This window comes from Candida dubliniensis, chromosome 6, assembly GCF_000026945.1.
Source record: "Candida dubliniensis CD36 chromosome 6, complete sequence".
Taxonomy (NCBI): domain Eukaryota; kingdom Fungi; phylum Ascomycota; class Pichiomycetes; order Serinales; family Debaryomycetaceae; genus Candida; species Candida dubliniensis.
The window spans coordinates 135,400-159,684 of NC_012865.1; the positions used below are offsets into that span (position 1 = coordinate 135,400).

A 24,285-nucleotide genomic window follows, 5' to 3' on the forward strand; every position below is an offset into this window, starting at 1 on the left:
AAAAAAAAAAAATAAGAAAATTAGGATTCACAGTATTTGGAAATAAAAGAAAATTGTTAAATTGCAATTTTAATGATTTAAATGAAATAAAGTTCTTTCTTTGATTGTTGGATTTTTATTGTCGCAATTGTATTAGTGATTTGTATTGTACTTGTTATTGTATCTGTCTTTCCTCCTCTTGTTGGTTCGTGTGCGCCCTCCTTCTCGTCCTCTCTCTCTCTCCCCCCTTTTTTTTTTTGTTTCTGCCACTATATGGAACTACCCACCCACTCACTCACTCACTCACCACTAAGGTTCTCTGAGGTTTATTTTTTGTGATTGGACTAACTTAAGAGATGCGTGCGCATATCAGACTAAAATAGCCAACATTTTGTCAAATCGATGTGTTTACGATTCAAAACATAAACACAGTAGTGATTCGTCAAATATAGAACAGCCAATCCAGATATCACTATATGGAGAAATCTAGATATAACACTGGACTCTAATAGCATATCTACACACACAAACAAGAGAACTTACCTTCTGCTATTTTATACCATATGAGAAGAAAGAGAAGTAATGGTAGCCACAGCTCACACAGCAATAGTAGAGGTCGAACCAAAACTACCGAACTGATAATCAACAATGCTACAGACGAACCATTTCCACAATTGGGAGGAAAATCTAAAACAGTAACGAAGGAGAAATTAAAGCCTTGCAAGTCATCAGATCAAACGCCGCTGAGATCAAGGACCAATTCTGTTTTCAGTTTTATATTTGATAAAATTTCAGTTCATCATCCACGCAAAGATGGATTAAAAGGGTTTTCATTATACAAATTATTGATGTTAGAGCTAAATTTGAATCCCAATGATCCAGTAACACCGGAAAAAACTACTAATTCAATGAATGATAATCATTTTGAAGAATTACAAAACATGATAAAAATCCCGTTTTGTCTTGAAAAATTCATGATATTTGGGCTTTTAGTATGTTTAAACTCATTTTTATCATTGTTTACATTGGCACCTTTGAAGGTTCTCATTATAACATTCCAATCAGCATACCGGTTCTTCACGACTCAACAGAATTTTCAGTTTTGTCGCTTCAGACTAATAAAAAAAGATGTTATTACTTTAAGCATAATAATTTTATCCATAGTCGTATTGTCAAATCGAAAATTGGACATTTCTCGAATGTACCATGATGTACGAGGTCAGACTGATATAAAATTATACGTAATGTTTGGAGTTCTCGAGTGTGCAGAGAAGCTCTGTTCCTCGATTGGTCAAGATATCTTGAATGTTTTGTATGAATCATCACCCAACAGAAACATTTATCGGTTTGCATCCTTCTATTTATTGTCAACCTTCTATTTGTCGTTTCATGCATATATTTTGATTTACCAAACAGTTTCTTTGAACGTGGCAGCTAACTCATACTCAAATGCTCTAATGACGTTGTTATTGTCAAACCAGTTTGCCGAATTAAAGAGTTCTGTTTTCAAGAAGTTTGAGCGTGAAGGTTTATTCCAAATAACTATGGCGGATTTGTCAGAGCGATTCCAATTGTCTCTAATGTTAGGAATTATTGCGCTAAAGAACTTGCTTCAACTAAGTGTTACTGGCGGTTTAATACCTAATAGTTGGAAAAGTTGGAACCGTTGGGTCGGTGCTGTTTTTGGACCCAGTGTAGTGGTTATTGGGTCTGAAATATTTGTTGATTGGATAAAGCATTGTTTCATTGCCAAGTTTAATAAGATCCGTCCTAAAGTTTACAAAAATTTTTTGTATGTTCTGTGTTTGGATTTTTTGGAGGTGTTTAAAGCTAACACCAAAAGCGGGAATCCATCTCACGAATTTACTGATTACATTGTGTTGACTAGAAGGATTGGGTTGCCATTACTAGCATCTGTGGTCTGTTTCTTGAGAATGATTCTAGCCGACTTGAAACATATTTTTGTTTTTCCTGTAGTAAATTCAAACCTTTATGCCATAATTACTAGCGGGTTATTGATCGTGGTTACATTCCTTACCTTATTACTAATAAGAGTGATCCTTTGTATGTTGATTTTTAAAATAGCCAATGTCTTGGTTACTCAACACAAGCAGCATCAAGAAAAATTGAGAAAGAAGCTAAATGATGCTCGCAACGTTGCTGCTACAAGGGACTATTTTATGGAAGGAACACCCTCTCCACCAGAAAATACAACCAATAATACTAGTATTGACATTAATGACAGTACAATGGAGACATATCAGTCTTCACCACTTGGGTTATCGTTTCTTCCTGGCTCACCAAACACCGAACCTTCGACAATAAACCCAACAACGAGAGCTAAATTATATGATGCTGATGAAAAGATTCCACCCACAGTTGAAGAAAAACGAAATAAACAGTTGCTTGGAGGAGTGTTAAATGAGGACTCATGGTGTAGTGATAGTGGTGACGAAGGCTTGTCACAAGTTATGAGATACAAAATGTCTAGTAAAAGAATTTGGTAAACTTTTAGAAAATTATGTACAAGAGGAAACAAATAAACATGCCTATAACAGGAGGAAAAAAGCAATAACAACAACAGCACATATTTACAAACTTTTAGTTATATCAAACTCTAGTCTTTAATAATTGGCTTTTCATGTTGGCATTGATGAATTGAACAAATTGTGGTCTAGGTTTCTTCAATTTGGCAGAAAATGCCAATGAAGCTGTTAATAAAGCCAAAGCACCTGCTTGATGTAATGCAGCCAATGGAATTGGAACCAAATAGATCAATGTAGTTATTCCTAATGCTACTTGCAAAGTAGCGACCCCCATAACACCGTGCATTATTCTTTTAGAAGCAACAGGTACAACACCTTTATTTCTATTGACATAGACGTGTGCTCCCAAGACAGCAAAGAATGTAGCAGTTGCAAAAATACGATGTACCAATTGAACAGTGGTTGGATTTTCCAATATGTTTCTCCACCAAAGATCTGATTGATCTGATTTTCTAGAAAAGACTGGAGACATAAGTTCGCTTCCGTTTGGAATCCAATCATCACCCATATGTGGGAAAGTATTATAGATCAAGCCTGCATCCAATCCAGCAACCATACCACCAGACATGGCAGTTATAAAAGTCAATGCCAACACACCCAAACCGGCTATTTTGGTTTTTCTCAAAGCAGGATTATTCAATTGTTTGAGAAATGTTTGCACGGCTTCTGGTGATTTCTTAGCTAAGTTGGCAAGTTTATTCTCATTTAAAATCTCAAATGCAGTCCACAAAACACCCAAATACATTAAAAATGCAGCTCCCAAATGAGTAGTTAATCTGTATTGGGATACAGTTGGTTTAGATTTTCTTTCTGCCAATTGTTCTTCATCCAATCCTGATTTGACCATCCACCAACCGATAAATCCTTGTAAACCTAACAAACCAGTAAGACCGAGAACACGTTTTGTCAACTGAGGAGTGAATCTACCTCTAGCCCAAAAGTACAAAGCTGGTAAAATGAAAAAAGCCCCTATACATCTTCCAACCAATCTATGACCCCATTCCATACCGAAAATAAACTTGAATTCGTCTAAGGTAATGTGGGAATTCAATTGTTTGAATTCAGGGGAATCCTTATATTTATTAAACTCTTGTTCCCATTCTTGTTGATTCAAAGGAGGAATTGCTCCAGTGACAGGTTTCCATTCTGTAATAGATAAACCAGATTCAGTTAATCTTGTTAATCCACCTAAAACAACAATTCCGAAAACCAAAGTGGATGTTCCCAATAACCAGTATCCAATAGATTTTTGCGGAATCACTGGAGGTGGGGTAGACTTGACAAATTCAGACTTAGGAAAAGAAGAACCTACTCTATGACTGATAGTCGAATACTTTCTCTTACTTAAATTGTTAAAAATCCTTGAAATCTTGAATGATGATGGAAATAATTTAGAAGTTGGTGTTCGTGAGACAATTGATAATTTACAACCTTTGTTTTGTTTTAAAGTATTCAACACAAGTGAATTCTTTGTGAAAAAGAATCTAGTCTTAGACAACATATCAATAAACTATAGTTGTGGAAGGTAGCAGTGAATGAAGCAAAAAAGGAATAGAAATAATTTATAAACAAATGAAAAACTGATATTATATGTATGTGAAGTATATTTGGCATGATTTTTTTTTTTTTTTTCATTCAAACACACACACAAAGATGAAAGCGAGCCATTTCCTTACAAATCATCTCATGATGGTTGGATTGGATTACGTCTAAGTAAAATTTTATTTGTAGAATGATCCTAGGGTAGTGTTTAGCGTTACAAAAAAAAAAAACAATAGATGGAATGAGACCAACTGACTAAAAAGATTTAGCAACCAATTCAATTCACAATTTGGTTGTAAAAAAAAGAAAAAATAAATCAATTTGCAAAACTATATGATAAAGACAAAACGCATTGCCATTACAAATTATGATTACACCTCATTCTTTTTTTTTTTTTTTCTGAATATTATTTTGTAATTTGATTAATTTACTTTGACTTTTTCTTACCATACTTTATAAAATCATTCGTATTAATGAGTCGTATAAACTTTTTGGCCTTGTTGTTAGTATTTAAAAGATATTCCAAAACTTAAATATGATAGAGCCTCGAGATATACAAAAGAAAACCAACCTATTCAAGCGTTCACCCCAGAAACCAGTTTACAAACAAAATCTCTTGATGGACCAAGAAGAGCCTCAATATATCATTGACAATTATAAGAATTCATATTTGAAAATAGGCGGCCATGGAGATGGTCTAGATAAATCTGACAACACTAATATCATCCCGTTAGCCGCCAATATTAAATCCACACATATAAGGACAGACTCGGATGGATTAATTCTTGCAAATGCTTTTTATATATTTATGACGATAATTGTTTTGTTAATCCTTGTCAGTGCTATTTTGTTTGGAATAAGAGAGTATTCTTTTGCATTCAGAAGAAGAATCAAATCGTCAACAAGCGAGGTGGTAAAGTTAGACGATTGGAATAACTCTAAGAAAAGGGCAAACAATTTCATGCCACTATGTAACAAAACAAATAAAGTTCAAGTTAGAGAAGCTGCCAATATTGGAACAAACAACCAACAGGATACTTCAATGTCAAGTAAAAACAACGCAATTTCTGGTATGACACAATTTACAGACAAAGAGGCAAAAATTGAAAAGACACCACAATGGTGCTACAAAGAAGAGTCATCACCTAGCTATAATATGTCATCATCTCAAGGTAAATCAGATAAGATATATTATGAAAATGAGTATGACAGTGGTCTTACCGACAAATCCATAACCAATTTCACTAAGAAACAAACAATTCCATCTTTTGTCACTGTACCACCAAAGTCAGTCTACAGTATAGACATGTTAATGGCTCTCGACAAAACTAAGGCAATGATAGGTGGGGTATTAAATAATGTTTTCAAATTCAAACAAAAGCAAAAGATCCCAATGTCTTGTTTACTAAGTTGTACTATAAATTTGCCTCCAACGACCTTTGACAATGCTTGGAAAGCTGCCAAAGTTATACGAGAAGCTGAGAATGAGATAATAACATCAACTTGCAATGTTTCCAAAAAGCTTCTGCTACTTCAAATATTGTCAATTGGGAAATCTTATGAACTTTTGGACAACCCCAACATCTTTCTTGAAGCATTCAATGATTGTATTGAGAATTTGGTAGACATGGGACTTGTTTTCACTATGATGTCTGATTCAAGTGTTGCTTTGAAACTACTATTAATAGAAAGCTTGCTCACTTATAGCTGGTCGCATTACCGTTTCTATGACTTTGATATGAAAAGCAATCTTGTGAAATTACAATTCAGTAACTGGAATTTGCCTCACCCCATTGTACAAACAAGAAATACCATTTTCAAGATACTATGCAATTTGCAATTGGGACTCGACTCTGTTTTTGAGGAATCCAAAGAGTTTGAAAATGACAATGAACTCAAATTGGGGTTAGTTATACGGGAATCAATAAACCACAGTGTGTGTAATGATTACATTGGATACATCCCTATGATTGCCCAAGCAATAGATATTTCCAACATTGATAGAAACAAATTCTTCTTTTATGAAATTTTAAAACTATTGGTGCTGAAACATGGCAATTGTTGCATGAAAGAATATATACAAGAATCAAACATTGAATTGAAAACTTTGGTACAGTATGGGCTTTCAGATGACCAACACTTGGTGATACAAGATAAAGCCAAGGAAATATTCAAAATGCTATCTCATCATGATGAAAAGATTTTTATGTGGTTCAACGATAGTAACCATTCCAAAATACACATGGATTCAGCAGTACCGCTTTCAACTGAACATACAGAAAAATATTTCAGTGCACCATTATTTAAACAACAACAGCAATTACTCGAAGAACCAAGTTCAGGTTCAACTATTGATTCTTTCTCACACTCTTGGAAGATGGGTATCCTTTCGACCGATTTGAAGTTTCATAAAAATGTTAACCATCATCAGTCTTGAGTTGTAGACTTTTGAATTGGTTTGGTTTTAAGCAACACATACCGTTCAGTAGTGTTCACATTCAAGAAGCCATTAAAAGTATGGGTATATAAGCACAATCAAGTATTGGTAATTGAACATTTCTAGGTAGTTATTGTTTCCTCGAGAATTGTTGAAAGGGAGGTTTAGCCTTTTTGGATCTTGCTCCCCCTTTATTTGTCACAAAACTAATTATTGTCAGTATTTATCGAAAAAAAAATGTTATTTCCGTATCGTGCATAAATTAAATTTACATTACGTCTTCTGGCGCCCCAACCAAACGCACTTGGAATCATGTGAAAAAAAAAAAAGAATCAAAATCAGGTTGATTAACATACAGCGAGGGACCATATAACAAAGTAATAGCTCGGATAAATTGCGACCTCAACAAAAAAATGTGATGATGGCAAATGACAATGAATAGGTTTTCTAGCTCACACTACATTTACATGGATTACTAGAAAGTTCTAGGCTATCATTATCTGTTCGATATGAATGAACCACTAAAGATTAACATTAGTTTTATTCAATTATGAAACTTCGAGGAACGGAAGAATCAAAAGTGACAATTAACACGTGCAGCCCAACAACAGAGTTGCTTCTCGAATTGACGACTTAAAATTCGTCGATACCAAGGAAAAAGAAACCATCAAGGGTTAGACAGGTAATTTCTGGTATTTGTCGTAATAGTTGCTTTTTATTTCCTACAAGCTATTTGTTTCTTTTTTTTGCGGAGAAGTTGTATTATGATTCCTGTGAAAAAAAAAAAAAAAGAAAAAAGAAAGTCAAACTACAACAACAAAATCTATGAGATAATAGTCAAAATACATCATAACTTGAAATCTTCGAAACTAAGATACAAGACCATTTGTTTTTCTTTTTTTTTTTTTTGTGTTTGTGTTTGTGTTTGTGGGGTGGTGGTGAAGGAGGAGGAGGGGGATTTAACAATTTGGAAACTTGCTAATCGATTTTATGTCCGTTAATATGGTTTTTAAATCTTTCTTAGTTTTCTGTTTTTAGTGTTTATGTATTTTATAAATAAATTAATAATTTCCAATAAAAGATATCCATTTTTTCAAAAATTGTTTTTTGTTTTATTCTTTTTCTTCTTTCGTTCTTTTGAATTCTTATTTGATTCATCAGAATTTGGATATACATTCATTCATTAGTTGTTGATTTTTTGATTTCCTTTCATTGCAATCTTTTCGCCATTGTTTCAGATTAAATAGCAAACACGTACAGAAGTTGTCTTCAGAACCGAAAAAAAAAAAAAAATACAATACAATACAATACAAATAAAGTACACTACACTACACTACAGAAAAAAGGTATTTAGATTTCAGTGATGTCAGGTTTAGAATTAGCAGTTGCAGCTGTACTTGGTAGTCAATTGTTGGAAGCCAAATATTTGATTTCAGACGACCTTCTGTTGGCACTGAAAGTAGCTAGAAAGGCACTTCCATTTTTATGGCGATCATCAAGAGGTAGAGCTTCTTACTGGTATCCATTTGAAGAAGCTGCATTGAAATACAGTAATAATAGGGCGTTAGCGTTTCCAAGACCAAAAAAGAACCCACCAAAGCCCCAAGTTGACGAGAATGGATATAACATTTACGATGACCAATTCGACCTCGAAGAGTATACTTATAAAGAGTTGTACGATATGGTGTTGAGATATTCGTATATCTTGAAGAATGAGTATGGGGTCACATCCAACGATACCATTGGTGTTGCCTGTATGAATAAACCACTTTTCATTGTCATGTGGTTGGCATTGTGGAATATTGGTGCATTACCAGCATTTTTGAATTTCAATACCAAGGATAAACCTTTGGTTCATTGTCTTAAGATTGCCAACGTTAGTCAAGTTTTCGTTGATCCCGACTGTGACAAACCAATTAGAGACACGGAATCTCAAATTTCAGAAGAATTACCAAACACAAAAATACATTACATTGATGAACTTGCCTTGTTTGATCGTTTGAGACTCAAATCCACTCCGAAATACAGGGCCAAAGATAGCACCAGAAGACCTCAAGATACCGATTCTTCTGCATGTGCTTTGATTTATACTTCCGGTACTACTGGTTTACCTAAAGCAGGGATAATGTCTTGGAGAAAGGCATTTATGGCTTCAGTCTTTTTTGGACACATTATGAAAATTAAAGAAGACTCGAGTGTGTTAACGGCAATGCCATTGTACCATTCCACTGCAGCAATGTTGGGGGTATGTCCAACTTTAATTGTGGGGGGATGTGTCACGGTTTCCCAAAAATTCTCGGCAACATCATTCTGGACTCAAGCAAGATTATGTGGAGCCACCCATATTCAATATGTTGGGGAAGTTTGTCGTTACTTGTTAAATTCAAAGCCCCATCCTGACCAAGATAGACATAATGTTCGAATTGCTTATGGTAATGGGTTGCGTCGTGACATTTGGTCTGAATTCAAATCTCGATTCCACATTGATGGAATTGGTGAATTCTATGCTGCCACTGAATCACCAATTGCTACTACCAACTTACAATATGGCGAGTATGGTGTTGGTGCTTGTCGTAAATATGGGTCCATCATTAATTTATTTTTGTCTACACAACAGAAATTAGCTAAAATGGATCCTGAAGATGAAAGCGAAATTTGGAGAGATCCCAAGACTGGGTTATGTACTGAAGCTGCCTACAATGAACCTGGTGAATTGATGATGAGAATTTTAAATCCACAAGATATTGAAAAATCATTCCAAGGTTATTATGGTAATAAATCAGCAACGAATAGTAAAATCCTTACTAATGTGTTTAGTAAAGGCGATGCTTGGTATAGAAGTGGAGATTTGTTGAAAATGGACGAAGACAAATTATTATATTTTGTTGATAGATTGGGTGATACATTCCGTTGGAAATCAGAAAACGTCTCGGCCACCGAAGTTGAAAACGAATTGATGGGATCCAAAACCCTTAAACAATCGGTTGTTGTTGGTGTGAAAGTTCCAAACCATGAAGGTAGAGCCTGTTTTGCTGTTTGTGAGCCAAAAGATGAGTTACAACATGAAGAAATTTTGAAACTGATACATGAACACGTAACCAAGTCATTACCAACTTATGCACAGCCTGCGTTTATCAAACTAGGTACAATCGAAGCATCTCATAATCATAAAGTGCCAAAGAATCAATTTAAAAATCAAAAATTGCCTAAAGGTGAAGATGGTAAAGAAATGATTTACTGGTTGAATGGTGATAAATATACTGAGTTGACTGAAGATGACTGGTCCCTGATTTGTGCTGGTAGAGCTAAATTGTAAAATAGTTAGATAATAGATACTGATAAATACGTAAAAAAAAAAAAAAAAAAGAATAACATATTTATTTATTTGAAATTAAAAGATTTTAGAAAATGTCCTCAACGAATCAAAGATGTACTTAAGAAACACGTTCATACTAATGTTTTTCTCTTTTATTTTCAATTAATATTCAAGATACATAAACAACACTTATATATTATGTATAGTAAACTATATTATCAAATCAATTAGTTTTTGTTGGAAAGAGCAACTACACCTGGCAAGTCTTTACCTTCCAATAATTCCAATGAAGCACCACCACCAGTAGAAACGTGGGATAATTTTTCAACAACACCGTATTTCTTAGCAACAGTAGCAGTGTCACCACCACCAATGATAACAATGTTACCACTTTCGGCAGATTTGACAGCAGCATCCAATAAGGATTTGGTACCATTGGCGAATTTTTCAAATTCGAAAACACCTGGTGGACCGTTCCAAACAATGGTCTTGGCTTTAGCAACAGCTTGTTGGAACAATTGGACAGATTTTGGACCACAGTCCAAACCCATCCAGTTGTCTGGGATACCTTCAGCATCAGTGGCAGAAGAAGTGTTGGCATCTTTGTCGAATTTATCAGCAGTGACGAAATCAACTGGCAAGATCAATTCAACATTGTTCTTCTTGGCTTTTTCAACCAAGTGTTCGACGTTTTTAGCACCGGCTTCATCGAAAAGAGAATCACCAATTGGCATTTTGTTCAAGATTTTCTTGAAGGTGAAGGCCATACCACCACCAACAATCAACATATCAACCTTGTCCAACAAGTTGTCAATCAATTGAATCTTGTCAGAAACTTTGGCACCACCCAAAATGGCCAAGAATGGTCTTTCTGGGTTTTCCAAAGCTTTAGCAAAGTATTCCAATTCTTTGGACATCAAGAAACCAGCAGCTCTTTGTGGAACTTCGAGACCAACCATGGAGGAGTGGGCTCTGTGAGCGGTACCAAAGGCATCGTTGATGTAGACATCAGCCAATGAAGTCAATTCTTGTCTGAATTTCTTGACAGCTTCTGGATCAGCCTTGACCTTCTTACCGTCTTTGTCTTTGGAAGAACCTTCTTCTTCAATGTGGTATCTCAAGTTTTCCAACAAGAAGATTTCACCATCCTTGGCGTTTTCAACAGCCTTGGTGACTTCTGGACCAACACAATCGTTCAAGAAGGTGACTTTTTGACCCAACAATTTTTCCAATTCAGCAGCAACTGGAGCTAATGAGTATTTGTCGTTTCTTTGACCGTTTGGTCTACCTAAATGGGAAGCCAAGACAATGTATTTTGGTTTACGTTCTTCAACATATTTGATGGTTGGCAAAGCAGCAACAATTCTTTGGTTGTTGGTGATGGTCTTACCATCCAATGGGACGTTGAAATCAACTCTGATAAAGACTCTCTTTCCAGTGACGTCTAAGTCTTTGACTGATAATTTGTTAGATAATGACATTTTGATAGCTATTCTTCTGCAATTGAAAATCGCTTGATTGAAAAATCGAATAAGAAAAGAAAGAAAGAAAAAGAAGAAGAAAAAAAAAATCCAATTGAATGAAATGAGGAGGGAAGTGAGTTGGAATTATAAGAGGATTTATATATTATTGTAGAACTGAACAAAAAATTCAAACAGGAGTCAGTAGACGCACAACAACAAGAAATAAAAAAAAAAAAAAAGACTATACGTAATAAACCCAGAAAAACTAAAAAGTTCTACACATTGTTTTAGGTCAAATTAATCAACCATAAGTCTAGATCATATGACACCCAATCCAATTGCTTGGTACCCTACATCTTAACAATCTCAAAACTATAGTGTTTGCGTCACCTTTTTTTGTCGATGTCAAAGCGTCTCGTGTTTAAAATGATTTTTTTGGATTTGAGTGAAAAAAAAATCTCGATTGATTTATCCCGGGGAAGAACGCTCCATATTTCGCATGCCTCCTGACACACACACATGTTTTTTTTCCATTTCATCAGGTGGTGCAGCAAGTAATAACCTATATTGTTGTATGTTGATTCCCAATTAACAAAATTCTCAACAGCTGTTGCATCTAAATTTTGATATCTAAAATTATTATAACCACTATTGTAGGTTTATAATTACTTGCTTTGCAAAATCCTTACATATATTCTTGGATACTGATGATCTGGTCAAGATCTCGTTCCGTTAACCCTTGACTTGTAGAAAGCCATTCCATAGATTGTTCTATATACAGGCTAATTCTAAATGTCATGAAAATGTCGGTAAAAATGTCGCTCTCATCTGGAACCTTCTCGAACTAAGCAAACATGAACTAAAAACTGTTGAAACTCCATCGAATCAGATAGAATTATTGCAAATAGTATAAACTGGTTTCATTGAAAAATTGAATATCAGAAGTTCCCCTCAACCCCCTGATTCATAACGTATAAATATATTCCTAGAAGAAGTTAATTGTTATCCCTTTTTTCTTCTCTCTCCCAGTACATCTAACAACTTCATACTACCACTATGGAAAAATTATTACATTGGACAATTGCACAACAATCCGGGGATAAAGCAGCTCTTGAGAAAATTGGAGAGCCTGATCAAAAGGCACTTAGTCAATTATTTGGCGGTCCAGATGAGGCCACATTAATGAAAGAAAGTATAAAAGTTGTTGAATCAACCGATGTTTCTTTGGAAGATAAAGAAATTGCCTTGGAAAATTTCGAAATGTTGATTGAAAATTTGGATAATGCAAATAATATCGGGAATTTGAAATTATGGAATCCATTGATTAGTATTTTGACTAAACAAGATACCCCAATTGAATTGAAAGTACTTATTTGTGGAATCATTGGGACTGCTGTCCAAAACAATCCAAAGTCCCAAGAAGATTTTAATGAAACTGAAGGATTGAGTGAGTTGATAAAATTAGCACAGGATGATAAAAAATTTGAATTACAACTGAAGGCATTGTTTGCCATTTCTTCATTTGTCAGAAATTTCCAACCTGGTTATTCAAAGTTTGAAAAATTGCAAGGTTTAAAACTCATTAATTTTGACAACAAAAACAATAAATATCAATTAAGAATTTTATCATTAATATCATCGATTTTGAGCAATGGGTTAGATGAAGATTTGAAGGCACAATTCAAAAAAGAAAAATTACCACATTTTTTGGCCTCGGTGTTGAATGAGGATTCGAATACTAGTTTGGTTGACAAATCTTTAAACATTGTCTCCCAATTAAATCAATTAAAATACGATTTCAACTTAGAAGAGAAATATGAAATAAATAGAGGAATCCAAGTGGTTGAAGGGTTAAGTGATAAACTCAATATCGATGACCTTAATAACGCTAAAAAAGCTACATCCTCTTAGATTGTGTATTTATTATTATAACTTGATATACTTTTAATTAATAACCATATCTGGATCATCAGCAGTGAAAAACTTGTTCATACTACTATCAACTGATGGTGGGACAATATTTCTCCTCAAGTTATCCTTGCCCAAAGTCCCTTGAGATCGAAACTTGGTGTACATCAGGTGTAGAGACTGATGCAGTACATACAAAATATCTGCTTTGGCCTGAGTCATCAAATTGAATTGTTTCATTGACTGCAAAAATGTTGATTTGGTATCGGCTCCTGACTTAACAGTCCCAAGATTTGCCAATCCTTGATTTCTTTCAAATTTGTCATAAAGTGATTGGCTAATCATATATGTAAATGAATTTAGCCACATGATCGATTCTTGTTTTGCTCTGACCATAAAAATATTTGCCTTCAAGTCAATTTGGGCTCTGTTAACTAAATGTTCAACCTCTGATGAAGAAGGGTATTTAGACATTTCTGTGTCGTCTTTTCTTCGTCTTCTTTGCTCCTCAACATTTAAACCTTGAAGAACTTGATTTTTAAACAATCTCTGTTCATACGCTTTGATTTTGTTCAAAATTATATCGTACCCTTCAACCACAATAATCACATTGTACTCATTTGGTGTCATTGACAATGCTTGTTGCTTTGCTGCTGACACATCAGCTTTCAAAGTGCTGCTTCGTAGTTTTTCAAAAAATACTGACGCATGATAATACAATACAAATGTTTTCTCAAGAACCCGCCTTGGGTGACATGGTATAAATATATCCCTTTCTTTATCGTAAACTGCGTTTATATTTCGCTTCCAAAAAATCACTGGTAACGTATATGAAGCCTTGATAACACGCAGTTGGAAATCTTTAACCAAATCTTCCAACCTCGTATAAACCGACTCAGATATATGTAATTCCATTTCTGCCAAAAGTTCTTCTTTTTTCCTTGTAGCTCTATTGACTTCTTTCAATTCCTTTGATGTGTACTGAAAATTATCAATACGTGGCAAATCTATCACCTGATCAACAGTCTTGGAACGCTTTACAGGCTTTACAGCCTGTTGAGGTGGTTCTTGCACAGTTCTGGATCTTTTCGCAGGCTGGGCACTCAAAACTGTTTCATGTGCAACTGGTTGGGACGTTGGTACAATTGGATCAAGTTCGTCATCATCATCATCATCGTCGTCACTCGAGAGCCATTTCACAAACGGTGGCATCTTGAAACTACTAGAAACAGAGTTTGAAACTGACGAGGGCCCCAATCCAGTAGTTACTGGTTGAGAAACAGGCTTTGATAGTTTTAGTCTAGATCCACCATTACGAATCGTTGTTACAACATTATCCATCAGAAATGAAAAACTGGAATCAATAATTGAGTCGTTCATGGTTCTTTCTGGTTGTTGGCTTGCAGAGTTTACAGGAGATGATGGTAGCTGTGTTGATCCCAGTATTTTTGAAGTTTCGTTTAATTTTTGCACTATGCTAGTTTCCTCTTCGTCGCTTTCTATAATAATCACATCTGTAACTTGATCAGTTGAAGTGTATGTGGATTTGGAAACTGATCTCAGGTAGTTTGTGGATATGCTTGTGTGATTTGACTCTTGGTTGGGACTTGGCTGAAACTCTTTTGTTTGACTAGACTGGATCGATGTTAAAATAGGGGGATCTTCGTTACATGAATCACTAAGTCTATGTAGTAAAGAGTGTTAGTAAATCAAACAATACGCGTCGTAAATATATTTTCATTAACAAAAATTCAAAACAAGGAAAGCACGTACAGTTCAATCACTTCCGGTTCATTGGTTGTTAATTTTATAGGTTTTCTGGTGGTATTTAGATTTAAATGACTTTCATCGTCATCGTCACTCAATTCGATAATCTGTCTTGGTTCCATATTTTGGTTGCAAAGAGAGTTGTCAAAAAAATGACTCTATGTCAGTTGAAAAATGGAGAGTTGAATGAAAAAAAAAATTCAGAAACCCCGAATCAAATAAAGCGAGTGAGCGAGTAAATTGAAAAAAAAAAAAGAACAAAACGAAACTTCAAAGGGAACAGCAAAAAAATGTACACACACTCTTTGATTCTGTCAACACAAATTCACACCCTGTGAACTTAGGAACCCTTGTTGAATCAATTTATTAGAGAGCGTTGATCTTATCTTTGGGTATATAAGCAAACTTTAGAGAACATTATGTCGTTAAGAAGATATTCTGGTAGTTCCCCTAGGATCAATGATTATGACCTGCGCACAGTTGACGAATCGCTTTATTCCTTGAAAGAAGTCTACAATACAATAAAATATGACTGGCCTCAAATGCTTCGGGAAGACGCAAATCCAATAGAAATGGCAGTAGCGTTGTTAGATGATACTTCAGTTGGGTTAGCTCATCGATTGCAAGAATTCAACATGTTGAAAGAGAGTTCAGAACAAGCTTTACGTAGTGTGGTTAACGAGCATTATGATTTATTCAACAAAAGTATGGCATCATATAATACTTTACTAACTACAATGAAAACTTCACAAGAGGACTCTTTGGAAATTAAGGATTTTTTGGAATACTCCAACAAAGAGGTGCACGATCGATCGGCAGTGTTGGGTGAATTATCGCTGGCTTCTGCCAAGTATTCGGAAATGATTGAAGTATTGGATGCAATGGCTGAAATGAACGAAATACCAGGGAAAATCGATCAATTGGTCATTGATAAGAAGATTCATGAAGTGTATGATGTTATTTCCGAAGGATATACAACAGCAGAAAAGTATAATTTGTGGTCATTGCCAGCAATGAATGGGATAAAGACATATCTTGAAGAACAATCCAATAAGCTATTTGATATGATTATTGATGAACTACAGAATGAGATTTATTTAAAATACAATAGAAACCCACAAGAAGGTGCCATTGCTTGGGACAATATTATTCATTCTAGCAATCCACAATTGACATCCTTTGTGACTTTGTTAGATCTGAAGAATTTAGAACAATTTATTTTCAATTCAGCAAATTTGGATATATCAGAAGTGGTAGATTTTTTGACTTCTCCAGTGAAGAATTTTTTGGTCAATCAATTACCGGATCTTCATGCTCACAATAGTAAGAATGATGGAGTCATTGATTACAAAATCTTATTAGACTCTACTCTGAATCCAAACACCGAGTCATTTTATTATATTTATATGCTTTTACTTACAGCATCCAAACTTAACAGATTGAACCAAGCAGTTGAGGTTTTACTTGACACCAATCAGCTGGAGTTGCATGGTCTAATCAACAGAACAATAGAGGCCGTTAAGCTGCGAAATGGACACGCATTATCCAAGTTGTCTAAAATGCAACACCTTGACCATGGCTCTTTGTTTGATGTTATTGTACATGGTTCATTTAGTGATTCTGCTGTTGTTCTTTTACAGGATTTGTTTGGATCTATCTTTATTAGGTGTTTGGCTACTTTCCAACGACATAAAGTGGTAACTCAAATAGTGACCTTATTGCAAGACGGAAAATCGCCATCGACCCCAAAAATTGTTGCGGAAAGCACACCTACTTTTGATAGTCCTCAAACAGGGAAACCGGATACATTCCATGCTCGTAATTTGTTTACAATTTGGAATACAATCCAAAAGGAATTGAAGTCATTAATGTTGAATTACATTTATGATGACCACAACTATAAATTGCACCCTTTGGCAGATACCACTGGCGCCACCAATCGTAATAAGATTTCAAGTGCTTTAGGGAAAAAGGAATTGTTTAAATTTGAGGATGTGACTTATAATCCTTCTAATCAAACATCGAAAGAAATACTTGATGTGTTAGCTGATGTGTTTCCTGGATATAGCATTTCAGATGACACTAAGAATGGATCTATTATAGAAACTGCTACCCCATATGTTAAGCATGAGTCTTTTAATGCAACTGTTGAAGTGTTAGTTCCCAAGAATTTGTTCAATATGAGAATTATCTTAGAGTTCTTTTTAATTTTTATTGATGGATCACAAAGGATTTTTTTCGAATTTGAAGATGAGAGAACTAGAGGAGTTCATACCAGAAAATCATTTCATTTCTTTGAAGATTTCATGAAAATATCTTTTTTGTCGTATTTGCGTAACACAATCGAGTTTAATTTTGGTGAACAAGTTGGTGGTGCCTACTCTATGAAAATTGAACAAGCAATGCCAGTGAATTCAGGATTGAAATTGGACTTGATTTCTTTGAGTCAAGATTCAAATTTTAAGATTCTTGGTAATGCAGTTAGTAATATTGAATCCAATTTGATCATTTATGAGAATGCTTATAACTTTAAAAAAATGTTTCTTGAATTGTGTTTGATATTAAACACTTCATTATCATATCGTGAGAATTTCTCCGGGGCAGTGTTGAAGACGTTAGAGAATTTTTCAAATGAGTACAACAAGTTGTATCAGGAGTTATTGTCTACTGGTGAAGGCACAAACATTGTGCGACCACCTCTGAGAATAAGTAAGTGGATGAAGATACCAGTATTAACTGAGATCAGCGGTAAGATTCTTCAACGTGGGGTGCAGGGAGAAACTGCTATTGAATTAGAAGAACTAATTGAATCGGAATCTAAGGTGATTTTACATGATGAAACTGTTACACATCAAGAAGATTTGTTAGACCACGAGGCGTATGCCCAAATTGTTTATTTGTTATTAACTACGACATGGATACTTTCATGGTTACCTTTGGTTAAAAAGGAGTCCAACTATAGTATCTACGATGACGAGCAAAATAAGACTATCAAAGTTTCAACAGTGGACAAATTGCGATACAATTGGACATTTTTAGAAAATGGAAGACAGGCAATCAACTTCACCCCGGATGGAACTGATATTGTGCAATACAATATTTATCTTGCTTTGAATTCAGAGAAGATTGGTGATTTCAATAATGTTATTCATAACTTTGAATCGATCAGAGATAAGACTTTATTGGCCTTGAGATACGAATTGAGGTGTAAAGCAGTATACTTTGTCACTATGTCTTTTAAACATGTTGATTGGTGTCCTGTAACTGAGCCAGGTGATGCTGACCATTTTATTGTCAACTTGAATCAAGAAATCTTTGCCATGGATAATAAGTTATCTAAAACTGTTAGTAACATTGAACGAGAAAGTATATTTCTTGGATTTTCTCAATTCCTTAATGATTTGATAATTACCAGATCCAAAGGTGTAAGAAAGATTAATAGCAACGGTATTAAGAGAATTTTATTGAACATTTCCACGGTGCAACAAATGTTAAGAAACTTATCTTCTAACCCAGAGACAATTGATTTCACCAAGGCATCAGAATATTTTGAATTGTTTACCATGAATGAATTCAATTTACTTAGATTCATCAAGAGCAAACGTGACAACTATACAAAGGAAGCCTACCATACTTTGGCCAGATTGATTTATAGTGAGAAATTGGCTGATGGTAAAGGTTCACAGTTTAATAAAGGGAAGTATAATGATTTGATTAAGAAAATTGACGGAATATTTGAACAAAAAAGAGAAACATAATTTTTGGAGGGCATATTGTTATATATATGTGTAGTATTAATTAAAAAATCATCATGAAAACTAAACTAGTAGAATTATAATTATATGATTATTCTCTAAAAACAAAGCAACTTCTTTTTTATATGTACGTTTAATCTAGCAACAATTTCTAGGAGGGCCACGTTTAATTCTATAGTGTTCCATTAATCTTTCGGCAACAAATCTTCCAATACCAGAGCCAATAACCACAGCAAAGAAATAAGTCAAAGTGTAGGTCATAGCAGCCAACATCAAGGAATAAGCAAACAAATCTGGAATAATACATAATGCAAGTCTAATAATATCTCTTGAAATTGTTGATGCTAAAGATAATGACTTACCGGTACCACGAGGTTTAGTGGTTTCTTCATGTTGTGGAGAATTCTGTTTATCAATACTTTCATCGGAAACAACTTCTTTTTCAGTATCATCACAACATGATTTAACTGGTGGTGGTTGCAAATTGGCACTATGTTGAGAAATTCCTTGTTCGACTTCAACATAATTATTATTTTTCCAAACAATTTCTTCAAGATAATTTCGAACAAATTCCAACATTCTAGCAAGGAAAGCAACAAAGAATAACAAAACAAATATCCCAAAGGCTTGAGCTTTGGTGCTAGCTCTTAAATCTCTGAATACAACAGGATAATCTTTATATGATGCCGTGAGCCACATGTTCATTGCCATATGAGAAGATCCATGATCCATACCTTCCATAGCCATACCCAGCGAAGTACTAGATGACATTGCCATGTCCATTGTCGATGAAGCCATTTCCATAACTGCTGAAGTGACTGACATGGCCATTGATGAGGCTGGATCACTCATATGCATATGACCTTCGTGTCTTTTTAAGAATTCCATAATGTAGTATCAGATGTGTTGTGGTACTTTTAAGTTAAAAATATATATGTTATCGGGTGAAGGTGATAATATGTAACTTGAAATTGAGATAAGGAAATTCCAAGGATAGAAATAAACTCGAGTTTAAATAGTTTGTGAATTCACTAGGGAAGGAAGGAGGAAGAATGAGCTAATTAGGCAAGGCCAAAGAAATGAATGTTAATAAAGAATATGGGGTTTGAAAATAATAAGAAAAAAGAAAAACATGAGCAAAATAACATGTTATTTAAAGGGTTGAAGAATATTTGCTCATAGTTGTGATTTAATAATTAGGACATGTAACAATTAATCTCGATATATATTAATCATTATATTTTAATTGTGTTTGTGTTTCTGGTTGGTTAGTTGGTTTGAGATTGATGAGAATGAGCAAATTTTCAATTACCTAAATTGATCAAAGCGCACAATGATTGATAGCAAGATGAGGCGAGAATGCCGAACCCGAAAAAAAAAAAAAAAAAATCGAAACATAAAATTCGTATAGAAATGAGAATGTTCTTAACTTCCTAAAATTGACAGAGTTTAATAATATTAATCTACAACCAATCTCGAAAGATATTGGTTCAAACTTTGTCTAGTGAACCGAGATTACGACATGTTTCTCAACATATAATTTCTAAAGATCAATTAGGACTCCCGGTCAATTGCACACTTTCATTGATAAAAAACAAACCAATTCATTATTTGTGTGAATAACATTATCTATAACAAAACAAATCTATATAGCACTTTTAGTGCTTAGTATAATATTAACAATAAACAATACTTTTAAGCGAAATGCAACTTATGCCAAACAAAATGGGGGGTGGGAGATGTGTTAACTAACTCTGTTTACTGTAGGGACATCTGACTTTTGGATCTTTTGTTAAAATATGGGATTCTAACCAATCATTGGCAATCATCCGAGCACCACATGCTTCACATGTCCCCATAATAGGTAATTTGTCAGTCAATGTATTTGCAGTTTTCCCCTTTGGATCATCAAATACGAAATGCAGATGCAATAAATGCTTTTTGTAGTCATAAGGTCGATTGAAGTTTTGTGTTTTGTGATTACACATTGATTTGGGATACACACATTGGAAACGGCCAACTTCATCATGGATTCTCATATGTCTAGCAATATCTCTGCTAATATATTTGTCACAAACACTACAGACTGCTCCTTTGGAAACTCTCTTTTTCAGAGGTTTGGATAAAGTGGTAGTAGCGGTATTTGTAGCAGTTGCTGTGCTCGTTGTAGGTGGTGTGAAACCAGTACTGGCAGAATATACCAGATCAGATCCTACTGAAGCTGGACTATGGCCACTTTGACTGGAAACGGTTTTCTGTAAAGTGGGCAATTGCAATCTGAAATCCAGTCTCTGATCGTCTTCCTCGTCTCCCGAGCCAACTGTCAAATACTGCGGTGTAATTTCATTTGAGTATAAACGGTCACGATCCAACTGAGCCTCATTTTCAGATGATAAAAAGTCGTCACCAATAGATGACTCAAAATTCAATGGAGTGAACATATTCTGATTTTGTGGGATGTCTAATTCTGTAAAATTAGTTACCAATGTATCTTGTTGTAAATCAACAACATCGGCCTGATTAACGTTAGCTATATTCTCATTATTACTGTCACCTGTGCCTTTATGATCAGATAATTTTTCTGCTTCTTGTAAGTAATCCTCAAACGTTTTGTTAAAATTGTTGACCGAATTATCATTAATAGCCGGTGAAAAGTATCCACCCGAGGTTGCAAGATTCTCATTGACACCAGGAGTGTTATTTAGTTCAAAATACCCATTCGGATTTCCTGGAGGGTCCATTGAAGGAGTAAGATTAAATGTAGGAATGGCAAAATTGCGGTCAGCGAAACTCAAATCCTTGTCGGCGATTTTTAAATCATCCTCGTTCGATTTCAAATTGGACCCATTAGCCAAATTCGCCATGGTGGTGGATGCAAGTCTTCGGCGGACATGTCCACTAGGTGTTCTATTCCAATAATCTGTGCCAGAATCAGATTGTGAAGATGTTATCGTAGGGACACATTTTTTAACATTATCTAATTGTAAATGGAACACTGGCTTCTTTCTTGGTCTTCCTTTCTTGATTTTGGGTTTAGTTTCATGAGAAAAGGACTCGCGTCTTGCGTGTAAATGATCATTTGCTGCATTTAAATGACGATTTGTCAAACCCATGTCGGACGATTTGATGCTGCTGCGTTTTTGATGTTGGTTGTAGTGTGTTTGTTGCTGCTGTTGCTGTTGCAACTGATGTTGGAGCTGATGCTGCTGTAGATTTTGTATAGATAAACTAGATGCCGGTGCTGTATTTTGTCTATGTGGCTGGGGACGTGCCATTGGTTCAACGAATTCTTGAGTGGTATCATAAAACTGCATCACTGGTTGTGATGGTTGTACTGGCGGCGGCGGCATTGGTTGTTGATGTGGTGGTAATGGTAGTGCTGCCTGTTGCGGTAATGTTGGTATTGGTTGCTGTTGTAGTTGTAGTTGTGGAGGTGGAGGTGGTATAGGCATCTGCAAAGATAGATTGTCTATTGTAGATTGACCGTCAAACAGTTCTTGATGATGGTTGAACCCATGAATCGGAATAACATTAGGGTCATGTTCCTTGGTGAACCGGTCTATTTCTTCTTCAAAAGTATTACTGTTATTGCTGTTGTAACTGTCTATTCGTGATGAAGGCACCGACACAGCAGCTCTAGTCGAGAAGTATCCAACATCGTTACCACCTTGATTGTCAATAACGTTTGATTTGTATTCGTATATGTTTGGCGTTAGTAGATTCATTTCAGATGTGTGGTTGGTATTTGGATGTGGATAATAGGTGTTCATTGTTGGGGCCATAGTGGTGGTGGCAGTTGTAGTCGTGGCGATAGGTGCATTTGATCCTTGGTTTGTCATGTGTGTCACATTGGCTTCATGGGCAACATTGGATGTTGGATTCGTATATCGATTAAACAACATCTGTTGCATCTTAGCATGATAGTCAGCAGACATATCGGTGGATTGTAGAATAAGTAGACTTAATATGTATGGAGATAAGGTGTGTATAAAGAAGGAAACGAATAGTTCAAGAATAAGTAGTAGAAGTGATGACAGTTGGTAATGCTAATAATGAGTAATAGATGTTGCTGTTGTTGTTGGTCAAAAGATGAATGGATGGATGAAATAAAATGTAAGAAAAAAAAAAGAAAAAAAATTAAGACTTGGATATGAATTTATAATTTAGCTTTGTTTGTCATTAATTCTTTCTTGTTTTTTGTTCTTTTTAGTCTTTCTTTTGATTTTCAATTGTATTTTTTGTTGCTCATTCTATTTATGTCGTCTTCTCTTGCGTTCAGAGTCGTGTTTGGTTTTGCCCCTGGGTCCCCCTCATGGCAGTAGAAAAGAAAAGTCACTGGCACTACTACTGCGACTGCTTTTGATTCCAGATCAGAATGTCGCAATGTCTTTTTCTAATTACACAATATCTCAAATCTACAAAAAATAATCCGACATTTCAATTTCTTTTAAATGTCGTATTAATATCCGAGAGTTGCTATTGCCGTTGCCTACCTACCTACCAACCCACTTCTACATGCACAGTGTTCAGGTATCTGTTCCAACTTTCAATCGCCTGACGAATGACCATTGTTTTCTATTTAGCTTGGTATAATCATCTTGAGAGGGAAAAAGATCTTGAATTTGTTAGACCATCTACTTTACTTATTTTTTTTTTTTTTTCCTTGGTTTCGTAATTTCTTGAAAAAGCAACATGGAGAATTTCTTGATTACCTTTCATTAATAGTACAAGAATTTTGTTCAGTTTCATTGGTGATAGAATACCTTTTTCTTATACTTTTTGGACTCTATTTGGTTTGCCATATCAGCTGATTATTTGCTTAGTAAGTGTAGTCTTCAGGGTTGCAGTTCAGTTTGAGTTATATAAAAGCTTATTTGCAAAAAAAAATAATAATAATAAATGCATAATCAAATTCTTCCGCTCAGAATGTATGTCCAAGAAAACAGAAAACTAAAATTGATACAAAAACAAAAAAAAAGACCCCGGTACAGGCTTTGATCTGAGAAATGGGTTCAAGATTAAAATGAAATGAACTTCCATACCAAAAGTTTTTGCTAGTATTCCGGATAACCAATCAACATCGCCTTAATTAAACTATTTTATTTTTGCTGTCTCTCATTGGCCAAACAGCAATTATGTTTATTAAATTCGGATCTGAAGTTTATAGCCATTGAACTTCAAGGAAGTCGCCTTGGTTTTCATACAAGAAAATACACAAATGCCAACCACAGCCACATACTCCCGAAAGAAGGGTTGAAAAAGTTTAATGGCAAAAAGAAACACAAACTTCCTCGAGAAATGAAATGAACGTCATTAGAGGTCATGTATTCTAAAATTGCTACAAGATATAAACTCATACATTTGTCGAATTGTATCAAGTGTTAATCGCTGTTGATTTCCAGAACTGTAACACCAATTTTATGAGATGAGATTGTTAACAATAGGAAAGATATTCTTTCAAATCGAGTTTTGAGGAGACTTTTTCTTCTTCTTTTACAGTTGTTCCCTTTTTGTCCCACACCAAACTTGTTTTCTACAATTTCCCGATTATCCGCTTTGTTCCTCACAAAAT

The 24,285-nt window shown here is 34.9% G+C and overlaps 10 protein-coding genes across 10 annotated transcripts; 5 read left to right on the plus strand and 5 right to left on the minus strand. All coding sequences in view use genetic code 12, as the record gives it.

Annotated features, from left to right (window-relative positions):
- Positions 1-542: 542 nt before the first annotated feature.
- On the plus strand, positions 543-2,486 carry CD36_60620 (uncharacterized membrane protein YER140W orthologue, putative; the record flags this gene model as incomplete). The annotated part of the gene is made up of 1 exon (XM_002420819.1): positions 543-2,486. The coding sequence occupies one exon, from the start codon at positions 543-545 to the stop codon at positions 2,484-2,486; it is 1,944 nt and encodes a 647-aa protein (XP_002420864.1).
- A 103-nt stretch (positions 2,487-2,589) lies between these two features.
- On the minus strand, positions 2,590-4,026 carry CD36_60630 (cytochrome c oxidase assembly protein, putative; the record flags this gene model as incomplete). Its single annotated transcript, XM_002420820.1, has 1 exon — positions 2,590-4,026. The coding sequence occupies one exon, from the start codon at positions 4,024-4,026 to the stop codon at positions 2,590-2,592; it is 1,437 nt and encodes a 478-aa protein (XP_002420865.1).
- Positions 4,027-4,602: 576 nt separating this feature from the next.
- On the plus strand, positions 4,603-6,504 carry CD36_60640 (uncharacterized protein; the record flags this gene model as incomplete). Its single annotated transcript, XM_002420821.1, has 1 exon — positions 4,603-6,504. The coding sequence occupies one exon, from the start codon at positions 4,603-4,605 to the stop codon at positions 6,502-6,504; it is 1,902 nt and encodes a 633-aa protein (XP_002420866.1).
- Positions 6,505-7,867: 1,363 nt separating this feature from the next.
- CD36_60660 (very long-chain fatty acid transport protein, putative) lies at positions 7,868-9,820 on the plus strand (the record flags this gene model as incomplete). Its single annotated transcript, XM_002420822.1, has 1 exon — positions 7,868-9,820. One exon carries the CDS (start codon positions 7,868-7,870, stop codon positions 9,818-9,820), a length of 1,953 nt encoding a protein of 650 aa, XP_002420867.1.
- Positions 9,821-10,047: 227 nt separating this feature from the next.
- Positions 10,048-11,301, minus strand: PGK1 (phosphoglycerate kinase, putative; the record flags this gene model as incomplete). The annotated part of the gene is made up of 1 exon (XM_002420823.1): positions 10,048-11,301. The coding sequence occupies one exon, from the start codon at positions 11,299-11,301 to the stop codon at positions 10,048-10,050; it is 1,254 nt and encodes a 417-aa protein (XP_002420868.1).
- A 1,038-nt stretch (positions 11,302-12,339) lies between these two features.
- Positions 12,340-13,194, plus strand: CD36_60700 (hsp70 nucleotide exchange factor, putative; the record flags this gene model as incomplete). The annotated part of the gene is made up of 1 exon (XM_002420824.1): positions 12,340-13,194. One exon carries the CDS (start codon positions 12,340-12,342, stop codon positions 13,192-13,194), a length of 855 nt encoding a protein of 284 aa, XP_002420869.1.
- A 33-nt stretch (positions 13,195-13,227) lies between these two features.
- CD36_60720 (DNA recombination and repair protein, putative) lies at positions 13,228-15,080 on the minus strand (the record flags this gene model as incomplete). Its single annotated transcript, XM_002420825.1, has 2 exons — positions 13,228-14,874; positions 14,964-15,080. The coding sequence occupies 2 exons, from the start codon at positions 15,078-15,080 to the stop codon at positions 13,228-13,230; spliced, it is 1,764 nt and encodes a 587-aa protein (XP_002420870.1).
- A 297-nt stretch (positions 15,081-15,377) lies between these two features.
- On the plus strand, positions 15,378-18,716 carry CD36_60730 (exocyst complex subunit, putative; the record flags this gene model as incomplete). Its single annotated transcript, XM_002420826.1, has 1 exon — positions 15,378-18,716. The coding sequence occupies one exon, from the start codon at positions 15,378-15,380 to the stop codon at positions 18,714-18,716; it is 3,339 nt and encodes a 1,112-aa protein (XP_002420871.1).
- Positions 18,717-18,851: 135 nt separating this feature from the next.
- On the minus strand, positions 18,852-19,601 carry CTR1 (copper transport protein, putative; the record flags this gene model as incomplete). The annotated part of the gene is made up of 1 exon (XM_002420827.1): positions 18,852-19,601. The coding sequence occupies one exon, from the start codon at positions 19,599-19,601 to the stop codon at positions 18,852-18,854; it is 750 nt and encodes a 249-aa protein (XP_002420872.1).
- Positions 19,602-20,461: 860 nt separating this feature from the next.
- On the minus strand, positions 20,462-22,648 carry CD36_60750 (uncharacterized protein; the record flags this gene model as incomplete). Its single annotated transcript, XM_002420828.1, has 1 exon — positions 20,462-22,648. One exon carries the CDS (start codon positions 22,646-22,648, stop codon positions 20,462-20,464), a length of 2,187 nt encoding a protein of 728 aa, XP_002420873.1.
- Positions 22,649-24,285: the final 1,637 nt, after the last annotated feature.